Source organism: Numida meleagris, chromosome 5, assembly GCF_002078875.1.
Source record: "Numida meleagris isolate 19003 breed g44 Domestic line chromosome 5, NumMel1.0, whole genome shotgun sequence".
Taxonomy (NCBI): Eukaryota; Metazoa; Chordata; class Aves; order Galliformes; family Numididae; genus Numida; species Numida meleagris.
Window position 1 is genome coordinate 29690709 of NC_034413.1, and position 16625 is coordinate 29707333.

The window sequence follows — 16625 nt, forward strand, 5'->3', positions numbered from 1 at the left end:
GCCGCGGCGGCCACCTCGCGGCCGGGACGCGGCCGGGCCCCGCAGCCGCTCCGCAGGGTCGGGCCGGCGGCGCCGGGGCCCCGCGGCCGACGGGAGGCGGCGCGGCCCCGAGCCGGAAAGTTTGGCAAGTTCGCCCCGCGCACGGGGCCGCTTCCTGCCGCCGGGGGCCGGCCAGGGATGCAACAAGACGCCTCGGAGCAGAGCGGCTTCCCCTGGCAGGACGCGCTCGGCGATGCCAGCCTCTGCCTCCCGTTCCGCTGCCCGCGCTGCGGCGAGCGCAGCCGGTTCCGGAGCCTGTCGGCGCTGAGGGCGCACCTGGAGTACGGCCACGGCTACGAGGAGCGGAGCGCCCCGCCCAAAGGCGGCCCGCCGTCCCCGCGGAAGGGCGCGGGCCCGGCCTCGCCGCCAGAGCCCTGCGGCCCGGGCAGCGCCACGCGGTACCCGACCTGCGCCGGCTTCTGCGACGCCTCGAGCGGTAGCGCCGAGGGCCGGCGGGCGCTGGAGGCCGAGCGGGGGCCCGTCTGCTGCTTGGCCAGCTATGCGCCCGCCGGCTCGCCCGGCTCGCGGCTCTCCTCGCCCGGCCTGCCAGCCGCCGACTCCAAGGCCTCGTTCGAGGCGCACGTCAGGGAGAAGTTCAACAGGATGGTGGAGGCCGTGGACAAAACGATCGAGAAGCGCATCGACAAGCTTACCAAAGAGCTGGCCCAGAAAACGGCGGAGCTGCTGGAGGTGCGGGCGGCTTTCGTGCAGCTCTCCCAGAAGAAGCAGGAGGTGCAGCGGCGGGAGCGCGCCCTGAGCCGGCAGGTGGATGTGGCAGTGGAGATGATTGCGGCCCTGAAGCAGCGGCTCACTGAGTCCGAGGAGGAGCTGCACCGCAAGGAGGAGTAAGTGGGGAGTCCAGTAAGCGGGCCCGGCCACCCTGGGGAGCAGCGAGGGCAGGTTCGGTCTCTCGCTGGCTGTAGAAGGGCCTGGCGCTCAGCAGCAGCTGAGGGTGCCACTTCTAGAGCCGTGGTCCCGGTGCCTGTAGGGCAGGTAGGCACAGTTTGGAGCAGGTGGATTCCGCGCTTGGTAGCAGCGGCCCCCTGGGCACTCACTTTTACATTGGCTAGTGCCTGTGACGCGACCCTGCTCTCGTGGGGTTGAAGCACATGAGCTATCATAACCTGATTTATGCTGATGCGCCTAGTCCATTATCTTTTAAGGAAGAGATGCTTGGATAAGTGCTGTAGGAAGTACGTAACAAAACCAAGTAGCATCTTTTCCCTGAAGTCGTCCCACTGCAGTGAGGGCTGCCTTGCAGGGAGCTGGCCTGTGCAGCAGCAGAGCCGTGCTGGAGGCAGTGCTGAAAGGCCACATCCGGTAGGTGCCAGAGGCGGATGGCAAACCACAAAACGAGTTGCGGCGGGACCAGGAACCAGCTGCCAGAGTCATTCTGACTAACCTGGTCCATCTAAAAAACGTGTTCGGGATGTAGCTGTTAGAAACGTAGTGATAGCTGATACATTATTTATACGTGAACTACTTAGTTTATTCAGCACTTGCTGAAGCCTTTAAGGCTTTTTGGAGCAGCACAGCTTATTTTAGAGGAATGCAAATGAAGAGCCTTGGTAATGGAATGCCTCTAGACCAGTTTACCAGCTCACAAAGGGAGATGCTAGTTGCCATGACGCTGATCTTGGAAGAAATAAGGAAGGTGGTGTAGGAGTTCAGTGTAGGAAGTTTGGAGGGCTTTCATCGTTCCTTCCTGCGGCTTAATCTAAGGACTAGAAAGGAAAGCTGCTAATGGCTCCTGTATCTATAGGAGTCATCTACAGAGAGACCATGCTACAGATTGCCTGGGAGAGCAGACAGCAAAGGTGGTGGGATTCAAACCCATCTTCCTTGAAGGGATATTCAACAGTACCACTCATTTCTGAAATATCAGCTGATCTTCATAAACAGTACATCTCAAGGACTCAAAGTGAAGCTAAAGGTAATAGTGGAATTGAGAGAGGGATTTGAAAGTACGCAGAAGGAGGCTGTGAAGATAACCTAAGGTTTGAAGCAGTTTTGATATTCCCATCTAGCCAAGTTCCCGTTATGGGCTCTGTCACAGCATGATTCACCCTACTTGTTCTAGAAAAGTATCCTAGTGTGGAATTGCTCCATGGAGGACCTTCTGCATACTAGAGAGGGAAATCAGGTAAGCCGCCATATTAGGCTGGAATGCTGAACTTCAGATACTTAAGTTAAATGATATGAACCATTCCCCAGACTAGACACAGAGTACGTTGAAAAATGCTAGGCTTATGATCTCCAGGAAAAACATGCTTCCTGAAACAAAGCAGGAGCCATTCAGTGGTGCTGCAGAAGACAAGACCTCCTGGAAAAAGAGCAAGTGGGGAAATGGAGGTAGAACAAGCATGATATGAGGGGAATGACAAAGTAATTTCTGAGACCTGTCTATATATTCATTCCTTTGTGTGTTCAAAAATTTAATTATTTGGTGTGCCAAAAAGACCTCCTCCTTCAAAAAGGAGGACCTGAACTTCGACTTTGACTTCTGGAAGAAGTCCAGATGATTAGAAAGCCAAACACGACCGCTTAATGGAAATTGCAGAAGCAGGAGTTCTTGCTGCAGATCGTGAAAAGTCAGAGGCAGCCCTTAGGGACTGCTCTGATACTTGCTGACCTTCAAAAATAAATGCTTTCACCAGTTTCTTTGGACTTTTTTTTTTTCCTATAAGCAGCCTTGTAAATATGGATAACATTTCTCAGAAGTAGTATTGATGTTGAGCCACTATAACTAAGAATTTATTCTTCTTTCCTCTTTGTAGGAGGGAAAAGAAAACAACTTTCTCCCAGAAACATCTCTGTATCATGCTTTTTCTAAGGAAGGAAACCAGTCTTTGGTTTCTGAATGATTGTCCTAGTTTCCATATCTGGTATAGGGTGCATGCAAAAACCACAAGTCAGTTATTATTATGCACTTCTAGATCTCAGAGACTGAACTGTGGCTACTCTAGATCAGTCTGAGGGGTAAAAAAAAAAATATTTATCCACAAAGGGAAAGAAATTCTAGCTCAAATCTTAGACAAGGTCACAAAACAACTTCTTTGGAGGCTTTTCTAGAGGAAAAAGTTGACAGCTGGTAAGGAGTAGGACAGGTGCAGGTACTGCACTGAGTAAACTAATATGTTGTTAAAGCAGCATTACTCTAAGCACAGAAAACACTTGCAGCAGCTGCTGTAGTCTCATCAAATTTACAAAGTTGAAAGGCCAAAGCTTTTTTTTTTTTTTTCCCTTTTTTAATTGTTACTATCTGGGGGGGAGAGGAAATTAAAACCAGACATTCTAGAGAAGCAGGCTCAGCTACCAAAGAGAAGTTCCAGTTCACCAGTGTGCCTCAGTTGGAGTCTGGGCAGTTCTGGTGAACGATGGCTACAGGGTCAAGCCTTCAGCAGAACAAGCAAGCAAATGATTTAATTAAAAAATGTGCCCTGAGAGGGGATGTCTGATGAATGAGTGTGCAAATGAGCATGAGTACTGTGATCTTAATGCTGAAACACAGAAGTTTTCTGAAAAGGGATAAGATTGCGTTGAGTAAGACATCAAAAAAAACATTCAAACTATAACCAGCTACAAACTCCTCTTCTAGAGGACAGTGAGAGGCTTGCTTCTGGAAGTCATGTAAAAACAGTGACACCTTTAGTGGTGACTTAATTTCACTTTGTCTCTTAATAAGGGTATACATGCAGTAAGTTGTCATCTCTGACAGTACTTTCTTTAACCAGCCTAATACATTTGTTTTAAGACTCTCTGGTTATGCCTCTGCTCTGGTACAGCCTGCAATAAAAGGGCTATTTCAGAATAGCTATTGTGGTAGTGATTATTTTTGCCATTGCCTTCACCTAAAATTTGCAATTAATGAAACTTTGTGTAAATAACAGCTTGACAGTGAGATTTTGAGTTAGCTCTTAAATATCACTGCAATTGATGCTTTCTCTAAAATATCAGCTTTTCTGTTACAAGCTTCAGTTATACAACAAAACACTTTTGATTTTTGCTCTAAGAATATGACCACAGCTAAGATGTCATTCTTCACCCCTTGGTTTCAAGGTGTCCTGCTCCCTCTTCCCCATTTCCTTTCATCTTCCCTCTCAAGAGATTACTCCCCGCCTTGCTTGCGCTGGCTCAAGTGTCCCACAAAATCAGTCTGTGATTAAAGCATTTTAATCTTCATAGCGTCACCCCAATAAGTTCAGGGCTCAGATCTAGACCACAGCCCAGTGAATGGGTGCAACTGATAGGACAGCAACTCTCTGAGAGGAGGAGGTGTGAACCTCTTAAATCAGATGTGCTGATACCGGTGCAGGAATGTGAAACCACAGCCTAATGAGTAACAGATGCCAGCCTTCAGGCAGTAATGCCAATGGGATGATGGATCAGGTCAGCACCATTAATACTTAATGAATGTATATGCTTTAAATATTTTCACAATGAAAACTTGCTTTGGTAGGAACTCTGCTGTCCTCAGGTACAATAACGAAAGGATTTGTTTCTCTGTTCGCTTTAGGCAGAGGTATTCAAAGTATTCAAATTCCGTAAAGGGATTTGATACTTGGGCATGGAGTTGGCATAGAACCTTGTGCTTGTCCGCCTACAGAGCAGTTGCAGGTGTCAAAGTTGCTGTAAATAGTCCCGGGACCAGTGTTATCTATCTGTAGGAGGGTTTGGTTGCAATGTGTGAAACCATTATCCCTTATTGTCAGTTGTTAAGGAGCTGGAGCTGCCCCAACCTCTGCATCTACTTTGGGTATCACATGTTTATCTGCAGACACTAAGGGTAGCAGCAGGGTCCACATGTCAACAGCTGCCCTGGTAACACGAACTACAGCTCACTAGTTTGTTGTTCCCTCTTGCTTTACTCACCCTGATGCTGCAAGCTGCTGCCAGTTAGACATGCTCTCTGGGAAGGAGTACTCATCTCTCCTAGAAGATTTTGTCTGAGGGAGCTTGCAACTCCCAAGACAAAGGAGGAAACTGCCCCTTCTCCCTGCTTCCTGGTCAGAGCCATTCAACAAACCATTATGCTATACAATGTATGCTAATGTAAGTCTTGCAAACTATAGGCAAATGAACTAAATCACTCTGCTGCCTGTTACAGAAATTTACATACATCCAAGCTGCAGGAAGCATCATTACTCCACTTGGAAAATGTAGTGGCAGGATCTAGAGCTTACAGAGCACTTAAAGCGAGGGCTAGGATGCAGTGCAATGAAAAGAGGCTGAAGGCTGACAGAGCAGAGGAAAATGAAGGAGCAGAGAAGAGTGGGAAAGAGGTGTCGCTGAGGACAGAGGGGCTCCAGGAGAGCTAAGGCTCTTATTAAGGGTAGATTCATAGATTGTATCGAGGCAGCTGAAAAGAGAAAAATGATGGAAATTGTACTACTGCTGCTAATAACAGTTCCTACAAATAATGACTTGTAGGATGCCAAGTTACCACGAATAGTCTAGAAAGTAAGGCAAATACTCAGGAATTTATAGAGTCTGTGTGTCTGTTCTCCTGATTGTGATCTAAGTCTTTCCCCCATTCCCTTATGGCACAGCTCATTAATTAGATATTTATAGGAAAGGAAAATTTGTGGGTGATCTACTCATGCCATGGAGCAGGAGACTAATGAATGCTTTTAAATTACCTTTACTGACACAATCGCAAATATTAGCATTCATGAAACTATCAGCCTTTTAAAAGCGAATGCCAGGTCTTTGATGTTGGTGGCAGAGGCTGCCTGCGTGGCCTGGCAGGGACGTCCAGAGGTGTCCCAGGCTGGCAGGTCCCTGCTTGACCCCAACTAGAAGGCCAGTGGCCTTGCAGACCACTGGCCACAGGTCTCCACCCTAATGAATTTCTCTCCTATCCGCTGCAGAGAGGAGCCTGCTGGAGTGCCATCAGCTTCATAAATCCAGAGTGGCATCGTGAAATGAAAGGAGTTGCAGTGCTGTAAAAGTGAGGTGATAATTAAACTCGACTTCAGTGAGTTTAGATTTGCTTCTTCCTAAGCATTCTTTGATGGCTTTTTATTACCAGGTCACTCTGAGCAAGCACAGTCATAGCCCTGAAACTAGAAAGGGTTGGCAGAGTTTAACAAACAAGGCACCTCTCAGTTCCTTAAGCCAGATTTTGTGGGTAAGTTAATATAAACTAACATGAATGTTCTCATCCAAATAATATGCGCTGGTTTATAGCTCATTCCTACCACTAGACCATCCATGTAAACAACCCATGGATGCGCTCTGCTGTGGTCTAGAGCAGACTCATGCAGCTTAAAGTCTAAATGGCAGATTTCCACAGCTGACCGCTTGTGTCTAACTTCGTAAGGCAAAAACAGCGCACTGTTAAAATAATTGTCTAAAACAACACTGTGTTAATCTCTGATGAAATGCAGAGAAGCTTTGGATTTGTTATAAACAAAGCTCTGAAAGGCTATTACTGCTACAAAACATTTCCTAGTATAAGCTTTAAATGCTTTGTATCTCAAGCACTGTATTTCGAATGAATATGAACTAACCATGCTCTTTTTCATTTGGCAAGCATTAGTTCCCCCAACTCCCACACCCTAAGTAAGTTCTGTCCAAAGCAAAAATGATCATGACTTCATTGGCAGAGCAGGAGCTGTTTATCCAGTCATTATTAACTGGGGAAATCCTGCATGCCCAGATTTGCCATTTTTCATAATACATGGCTCACTGTAACCAAACGTCTCCCACTCAGAACTCCTGAAAGAAGAGGCCCAAATGGCAGCCCATGTATCACCACCAGTACGCAGAGCCCTTCAAAATGAGCTCCGTCTCTGCACACAGCTGGGATCTTTCAGAGTCAGTAGTGCTATTTGTTGCTTCCAGTTGTGTTACCAGACAAGAAATATTTCTAAACTCCTGAACTAAAACTTGTCTTCCCACGCACATACTCCTTGCTTGATCATCTCTAGATTATCTCTTAATCTCCTATGCTCCCACTAGCTCCAGATCCCAACATGGCACTTGGAAGTACTTGCAGGATTGCAGCCAAAATGGAGCTCAGTGGCCACAGTAGCTCTTTCAAGTTAGGAACTACCACAGCAGCTACATTAAACTTCCATTGTAAGATTACAATGAACCAGGAAGATTTCACACACTTCTCTTCATGTTTTAGGTCGGATAGGCACATTTCTAAATAGAAAAGGAGATGGTGGGTATTTTCCGATAGGTGGCTGTGTGCAGGGAGCACAGGAGGTGAATGGTGATGCTTAATGATAACATTTCTGCCCAGTGGCCTGCAGACCAACAGGACTATTTTCAAGAGATCTAATAAGGTGACAAAAACACCCAAACCCACTGCCTATAAACCTGAATTCAGCATTCAGGGTTCCGGATCTTCACTCAGTGCCTCCAGAAAATATTGAAATCTTTTAATAAAGGGGAAGGACAGTAATTAGTCATCACTGGAAATCACCATGAAGAAAGGGGGAAGCATCAATAATTCTTTGACAGCAGCAAGACCAGGGCCCTTCCCATTATTTAAATATTGCCTCTTTGCAATATTTTTGTCTTGCAGAGAAGTTGTTACTTTCAACCACTTCCTCGAAGAAGCAGCAGAAAAAGAAGTGAGGGGAAAAGCCAGGCTCCAGCACTTCATCGAGAACCTGTTGCAGCGCGTGGATCTGGCAGAAAGGCAGCTAGAGTATTACCAAAATCAGCAGATTGCGTGCAACCACACTGGTGGCACTGACCACGTGGTAAGCCAGCAAAGTTCCTTCATTAATTGTCACCCACTGCTGGAGGGAAAGTGCGCAGCTTTGCATGTGAGTAGGCTCAGTGGGACAAGCTAATTGCTACTCCAGATGGGTTTGGATTTGTACGATATTTCTTTAGACTTATGTTTATTTATGTGTTAACTGCTGCTTCACGTATTTGCCGTGCCTCACGCAGAGTGTGTGTTAAGCAGTAAAAGGTGGGTTTCAAACAATTTTGCACCTCATTACTGAAACCTGAAAAGTCTCACATGAATTTTATTTGCAGCTTAGAGCTCTGATGATCACTGTAATGGCTGGTGTGGAAAACAATCACTAGTGGGGTCAGACTGGAAGCAGTGAACTGGGAATGAAAAGCAGGGTAGGTGGCTTGTGGGTGGCCACATGGGTAGACTTACTGGCCAGAGAACACTTTCTGAACTCTTCTCAGGTCTGCAGCAGTTGGAAAAGGTTGAGGGGACAACATATAGAAGCACAGTTCATCCCATCTTGACTCCACTGAAGCCAGACTTTATTTCCTTTTGAACAAAGAAAGGAGCAGAGAGGATAAGAGCATCCAGAGATGGGAAAGGGAGAGAAAATAATAATGAAATATTCGCCAGATTGTTATTTTTTTCCAACTTTGGCTATTTGGTTTTGCTTTCCCTTGCATCACATACTGACTTGGCAGTTTTTTGGAGATCCCTGTAGATTTTCAGGAAAGAGGTAGATCCCCATAGCAAACCTATAAGCCTGCTGGCAATTCAGCTTGGTTTCTGTAGTTCCTGTCAGAAGACTTATACAAAGAGTGAGTGGATTCCCTGTCAGACTTCACAGACTAGAAACCACTGCTACTACTAAAATTCAGTATTTTCCCTGCAATGCATTATATCTATATGGCAGGTTTTGTCCACATGACTTCCACAGTGAATTTCAATTCCAGTAAATACCCCATGTTATCTCTGTTAAATAGTCGCTCTTCCCCATGGAGGTGAGATGAGAGGCATTTGATCACACACAGCAATAAACAGGCATGTAGTGGTGGAAAGCAGAGGTTCCCATAGCCACTTAGTAGACAAAGACTTATAGGCAAGAACCAAATAAATGTAGATGTGCTGAAACGTTGCATAAGACATCTCAGCCAGTATCTGTGGGAACATTGAGGGGGGCTGTAAAAGTGGTCCTTGGTATTAAATCTTCTCCTGTGCTCTTGATGTGTTTACCGGGACCCCTGGCTCAGCAGTGTTCCCTGGGAAAGGCAGTCATTTTGAAGGCAGCTGACCTGCTTTCTGAGTGACTTCAGCATTCCTTTAAGGTCACCCATCCAAATATTGACCAGCCTGACCTTCACGAGGTAATTACAGAAAAGCATACCATGGGATGGCTCCAAACTCCAAGACAGATGACAGCAAAGTCAGGCTGGGCACAAGTCCATCTGCAAAGTGTGGACAATACCAGGGACACAGGGAACATTTGCTTGGCTCAGTGACTTCATTAAATGATACTCAAAGGCTCAGCGTAGTGACACTGACGGGAGATCAATACAAAGAAGTCAGGTGGTACCCAGACTGCTTTAGGCTGAGCTGGCATTAAACGTTTCTTTTCCTGACCCCCAGAGAAAGAGGGAGTAGATAAAGTGATACCAAGCTGTCAGCCAAACTGTTGTGAGAAACAAAGCCCTGCAAAGTTGTTCTGGCACTGAAGTTACGCTGTCCCTACTTAATACTGAGATTTTGGGTGGAAAGGGAGAGAAACACTTACATTCTTGCCCTCCAGCCTTGAATGCTGCTGCAGGAGAGCCAAGGGCTGGTAGCTGAAGTTTCCTAGTGCTCATGTAAAGGAAACATCATCGTTGCAAAATTAAGAGCTCTGAGAGAAAATTAATTTAATACAGCTTATTCAGGCACTGTCCCTTGTTAATTATCTTCAGCATAATTACTTCTTATTGTTCCATACTGTTTAATCTAATGTGAAGCATCTCTGTTCAGCCCTGCTTAGCAGTTTACTGTGATCATCATTACGGTAAAAATAGTGGGGAGAAATTCCAACCACTAACAACTCACAGGTTTTAAAAACATAATAAATTGGACCAATAATAATCTGTAAAAAGGTTTTTTTTCTAAAGTTTATTTCATAAATATTCTTCTAGTACTAAAAGGAGGTGGGAATAGAAAGGGGATTTTGAAGACTACATGTATTTTATCCCCGCATCTTAGCTACTTGATAATTTAATATTAATAACCTGTTTCTGTTTTCCTTGCAGTTTACAGACATTTCATTAAACAAGAAACCCAGATGCCTGTACGTATGTCTTCTTATTCTTTTCTTACTTAGAGATGTAACTTGGCGTGCTTACATTGTTGCTTTTGCATTTCAAATTGAACCAAAAGCCTGAATCAGGTTGGGTTTGATCAGGTTCTATACCTGAGTGTGGTCCATCATTATGTGACTTAAGAATAACAGATTACTGCTAAATCAAAATAAAAAGAAATATTTTTAAAGGAAAAAATAATAATTTTATGTAAAATAAATGACACTCTTTCCCGTTGGATTCTAATAGCCTATTGCAACGCTACAGTTCTGGAATCTGTTTGGTAAACACAGACCAAGCTTCAGCTGAAAATATCTTTAACATTCTGTAGGTAGGAGAGAGACAGTTGTCTTTTCCTAACTGACAGTAACACTGTCAGCTTAAAAGTCACGTGTAAACAAACAAGTGTCCTCAGAAAATATGGGTGCTAACAACATCTCAGATTACTCAAGCAGCCGTTCGGGAAGCAGCAGAACTAATCTGGGCTGTTTTCCTAAGGTATTGGTAACTTTGTATTTATTTTTCAGGCCTGTAGATGCTCTGATATGATTGTAATAAAGGAAGATAGAAATGTAATAAATCCAGTTAAGTTACTGATTTGGTGAGATGAGTCCTTCCACTTGAGAAGTCCTTGGTCTAAATGTAACACAGTTTAGTAAAATCCATTAGTTGCTGACAAATAGTGGGAGTTCAAAGGCATGTGTAAAACTGTTCAGAGGTTTCTATCTAACTACTGATATCGTTCTCCTTTCAAAAGGCACTGGCAAAACCAGCATTCAGTGGTAGCCCCTTTATTTGGAACGATCAGATTAAAAATATCTCAACTTGTCCCATGAAGCAGAGAGGAGAAGATGCCTAGAGGGGTAGGGGAGTTTTATTTTGCTCTGCCCATTCTGTGGATGAAGAGACCAATTCAAATTCAAAGACCAGCCTTGAAATGAGGCCAGATCTGAAGGAAAAAGACTCATGATGAGGAAGACTTCATTTTGTTGATACCACATTTGTGATTGAAACAGAGGGTCCCTGTGCAAGTATGTGAGAAGGAGGGGAAGGGGCACAACCAGGAAAGTGTTAGGGTGGACAGTACAGTATTGGAGACTGTTGCTGTAAATCAGGTACAGCCAGGAGAATGGCATGGGGACAACGGAGAATGAGGCTGTACATCCTTATGGGAGAGGTTGTTGCTGCAGCACTTGCACAGCCGCAGCTTTTTCCAAAACTGGCATTGTCAGTGTGCCATATTGCTTAACTCCCAGGACAATTAATACCAGATAGGTGGTTTCCAGACATGGCGAGCTACGGAAAACAGCCCTATGGGAACCCATAGGAGACAGCACATCTGCTCTTCACTTTGGTCGTAGCAGCTGGTGCCTACATCCATAGTACTGCTGTTACGCTACATGTATCTGTTGTAAAACATTTCAAGATGATGTTAAAAGGGACTGTAATGTTCTTAGTTGAACTGTGGTTTAAAGATAAATCTCAGAGCAGAGGGGATGGCTTAGCCTGCACAACACCACAAATTTAACTGCCTCAGCTCACCAATTTCATCATCTCCTACTGGTCTTGAACCATCATAGAGAGAATAAAGAATTCAGCTGACTTTGGCCTTTAAAATTTTGTACCCTTCTTCACACCAATTTCTTTATTCTCCTTGCCTCTTCTCCTCTTTCAAATTGCAGCCCAAAGCAAATCTAAAGAGTCCAGAGCCAGGTGGCCAGCAAAGAGGCAGCTGAGTTTCCTGAGCTACAGAGGTATCCTGGGGGTTGGCCAAGTCTCAGGTCCCACTAGCAGCCCCCACAGTTCTTGCACCCGCTTTCTGCTGTTATTGGAGCCAACATGGTCTTCCAGAGACCACAGGGACATCTGTTCTTTGCGGAACGTTGCTGTGAATGTTAACATCCCTTTAGATCAACAAGTTAAAGTGGATGTAGACCTGAGCAAGGTGACAGCGCTCCAGTATCAGCACAATCCTATCCTGAATGCAGATGTAGACATAGATACATGAGGAGTCCACCGGTAACGTGTGTGAACTCTTGTAGTGAGAGATGCTTTTGAGTACTGAGAAATGTAATTCATACTGCAGCTGTTTTTAGCTTTCAGTCTGGCCCTGTAAAACAAGGCTATCTTCTGCCTTCAAAATTATATGAGTTTGGGGCATTCTGGACACCTTTCACTTTGAAAGACTGAGTAACAATCATCGTTAATCATTACTACTCATTTCAGGAGCCGAGGAAGTCAACACGCTTCATATAACATCCCTGACACAAAGCCTCATTCCTTTCAAAAAGGAAGAGTCTTGCTGAAAAAAGCAAAGGAAGAGAAAACCAGCTTGCAGCCAGTCAGATGCTTCTATGAACCTGTTGACTGCCCACGAGAAATATGGAGAGCACAAAAGAAGGGTGAACCAGTCTGCTCTGCCCGCAAAGTGAGCGCAAAGTCCAAGATGGGTAAAAAGACCAAACAGCTATAGGAGCGGCTGACGATACAAAGCAACACAGGAGCTTGGCTTTGGCAGAACAAATATTGAATGAAGTTAATCATCCTACTTTTTCCTATCCATCTGGCCACACCAAACATATCAAATATAATGGAATATATACAATATGGCATATTTATATTATTTAGTAACGCCATTCCCTCTTTGGGCACTAAAAGAGAAGGGACATTTTATTCAGTTTACACGGAGGGTTTTCTATCTATTTATTTATTTATAGAGCTTATTTTAAATGACTGCAGTTATCTTGCGGGGCAATACTGTGGCTGTATGTTTAATTATTTTAGTGGCAGCACGTGGCTTGGTAATTTATTTTCCATCTATGCTGTTGCTGAAGTTCAGAAGAATCCATTTAATCGGCACCCAAATAATCACTCTTCCAGCTTAGGCAGGTATAAGATCAACTGCTGCCTGTGCAGGCATACTTAGATGCAAAAAGCTTACCTGAGTTGCTTGGAGGCTGCTTATAGCAGCAGATTGCTCCCTGCCTGTTGGGTGCTTCTCCGGACCCGGCACTGCAGCCCTCACCCACACAGAGTGCGCTGAGCCCGGGAGGCAGCTGGCAGCAAGCAGCAGCAGCTGGCGGGCAGCGAGTGGCAGACTGGAGCAGCACACTGCGTGGCACGGCACCCTGCGTGAGGCTGTGCTTGGTGTGGGGCACAAGCGGGCTGGAGTGGCTGTGATTGTAACTGAAACCCTTCAGATCTTTATCTCTTTGAAGAATCCTTCCAAGGATGATAGATTCTGGAATTTCAGCTGCGAATCCAAGAGTACGGAAGACTGCAGGATGGGAGTACCTGCGTTTACAGCGGTTTGTGCCAATTAAAAGGATCCTTATTCATCAGAGTATATATCAAGATGATTTTTCTGTGTGTACCGTTTTTTGGTAACATGAATCCTCATTCCATGTTTACAAATAGGAACATCCTGTCGATGTTACCGATGAGATTTGTTTTCTCAACAAAAAGAATAGGTGGGACAAGTCTACGCAATTTATTTTTAAATGCTCATATAACAGATGTAAATTGTTTTTGTGGAAGGTGATTTTTACAGTATGCGTCTAGAGATTTGTGAAAAATGTTTTTCATTTTTATAACTGACTGTAAGCAGAAATGAGTTTTAAAAGACAGCGCGTCACCATGATTACTGCTGCAGTAAGCACCTGAGTTGCAATATTTTTAGAGCAGATGACCAATCTGTTAGCTCAGATCAGGTATCTACGGATGTCATACATCTGTCAGTGCACGGAGCTCCCGGAAAGTAGCAGAGTGAAGAAAGAGTATTATTCCTCACTTTTATTTTAAATGGTGTTTGTGGAACAATCAGATATATATTTAAAGTTTCTCAACACTGTTTTGGTAGAAAGTCACAGTGTGAAACGAATTCAGGTATTTAGGTTGCAGTGACATTTTAATATTTAACTCTGTCACAAGGCCACGCTTGGCCTTACGCTAACCATTGTGGTGGAAAGGATTTGTCAGTTGTGTTGCATGGGTTTTGGTCAGATCGTGTGTCATGAGCACATTCTTAGGCAAACCACATCATAAAAGCTACCTTTGATTTTTTCTGCTCCCACTTCCTACAAACACGAAAACGACCCTTTTTGAGGATAATGAAAGTGATCTTTAGAAAGTAAATACATTATTCCATTCCTTTATTCACTTGACACTGAAAGTATTATTTTTACATGCCTGTCTACTCCGTTTGTCACCAAAGTTAAGTGCAACTACTAGTTCACTAATTAGATATTTATTTTATTATTTATTGCGCCAAAATCTTGACTGTAAGTTGGGGGGGAAGAGGAAAAAGAGAGTAAAAGAAGTTGCATGTTCTTTAAACTTTTCAAATCCTAATTTATAGTTACTTGCTGAACAGATGCTGGGTTAGTTAATTGGAGAGAAATTGGATTGCACTGTAACCCCAGATAAAAGTTTTTAGAATATAAACATTCTAATAATAAAGTTATATTTCTCAGTTACTGTGTTGTTTAACTTTGTGAAAATACAATGCTTCTTACAAAAGTCTATCCAATAGCAGAGAAAAAGATGACAAATAATAGTCCCCTTTGGACTTGTGCCTACTCCTCACACAAAGGGAAGTTTGGTAGGAGTTGGATGCCCAGCTCCCAGACTTTTTTAGAACAACACCTTGTCTATAACTAAAGCCACCTCAGAGCAGTGTGTGTGCAGGCTGGGCCCTTACAGTTGACCTTTGCTTAAAACAGTATGTTCTAACACATCTAGCATTATCAGCCAGGAAAACAAGGGACTAATTGAAACCCAAACCTCTAATGAGAGCTTTTCATGCACAAACCACAACAATTCTGAGATGCTCCTGCCAGACGAAGAGAGTGCATTTTGGAAACACTTGATGGTGTCTGTCCCCTCTCCCCCCATCCCAGTAGTAAAAACAACCTTCTCCCAGCACAGCAGATCTAAAGACATTTGTTTTGTTTTCAAGATTTACTGGAAATATTCAGCTGAGTATTTGTACTCAGCGGGATGGCCACCAATTAGAGCAGTTACTAAGTCAAATAAATTAGCACTTGTATCATCTCTAATAATCTCTTCCAGTGCCACCAGCTCTTTCAGTCTCCTTGAGTGAAGTCCCACTATTCTCTCTCTTTGTTCTGCGTCACCGAGTAGTTGCCTCTATTTGTTCTTACATCAGGCTAATGCTGATTATTTCCATACATCCTGCCTGAAGTGGTTGGAGTGGTCTATTTTAGTGCTTTCTGCAGCAGGCATGGCCATTTATTTTTTTTTTTTTTTAGAAAAAATAATCCCAGAAATGATTTTATGACATGAAACATACAACAAACTCTTAAAAATAGATCCTGTTGTGACTTGAACAAAATGTCCTTTCCCATTTTGCTGCTAATGCTACCCTCTAGTCAGCCACGTTTTGTAGCCTGGTCTCTTGAATTACCAGCTGAGTGTCTCTCCAAGGAGACAGAAGCAGCCCAGGGTCTGCCCTTCTCCCTTGTGAGAAGTGCTGTGCAGGCACCTGTTGGGCAGGAGCACGCGCCAGCCCTGGTGCTGCCCGCAGCCAGGCTGCCCAGTGGCATCTCAGCCAAGCCACGTGCAGCCACCCCCGGCCAGGGGCCCTGTGTGGGGACCAGCCTGGGGCATAAGGAACCCAAATAACCCATAGCTTAAAGGACCTGAAGCCACTTCTGCACAAAGCAGCTCCTCAGCACGTCTCTGCCTGCCGCCGTGGCTTCTCACTTCCCAGGGCTGCTCAGGCTCCCACCAGCACTGCAAACGGTTTGGGACCATGAGAGGTGCAGGGGAATGCTGAAAAACTCTGCTGCATGCAGCACGTTCTGAAAACAGGTTTTAAAGGCACTGAGGATCTTCCTCGAAGGGCAGTGTTGGGGGTAGTACCCCTGCCCCTCGCCCATCCTGTGGCCAAGGAGGTGTTTCAGCTGTGCTGGGAGCCAAGAGACCCGCAGGAGGGGCAGGGGCAGCCAGGTCCATCCAGCAAAGCACTGTACTGATGCGCTCCTCCACGCATCAAATGTTGGCAAATAATTAAAGTCGCCATCCCAGTTATAATGAAGGAGCTGTAACTCCTTTGTCAGTTCATTTAATTGCCATGGTGACCACACAACCACTAAGAACAGGTTTTATCGCAGCCTTGCCCTACTTAAAGAAAAATTTGTTGGAAGCCATCACCTGTGTTTCACCAAAGCCACCTCTCTGCAGAGGGCAGCTGAGGGCAGCGGGCAGAAGGCAAAGCCACATCTCAGCGAGGTGGGCCAAGCACTGGCTGAAGGACAGGCAGCAGTTCAGGTTTCCTGAGCCGTAGGTGGGGAAAATGAAGAGGAAGACACAACTGGCACAGTCAAAACAGATTAACGCAGCACGTGCTAAAGAAGGAGGGAGCAGGGTGCCAGTATGGTCTCTGCTCCCTTCTGTTCTTTCACTGGGCTTCAGCAACTTCACTGCTTTGTGAACAAGGAAATCGAGGTGTCCGTCCTGCTGCATTCACGTGGCATTCCCAGGCCCAGTTTTCCAGGGTGCACCATGAAAGCACTCAGAAGAATGAGGTCACTGTTTATTTT

General features: G+C 45.0%; 1 protein-coding gene across 1 annotated transcript; it reads left to right on the forward strand.

The window, feature by feature from the left end:
* Window positions 58-14537, forward strand: ZNF365 (zinc finger protein 365). Its single transcript, XM_021399251.1, has 4 exons — window positions 58-884; window positions 7577-7757; window positions 10015-10052; window positions 12289-14537. Exons 1-4 carry the CDS (start codon window positions 178-180, stop codon window positions 12533-12535), a joined length of 1173 nt encoding a protein of 390 aa, XP_021254926.1. The 5' UTR covers window positions 58-177; the 3' UTR covers window positions 12536-14537.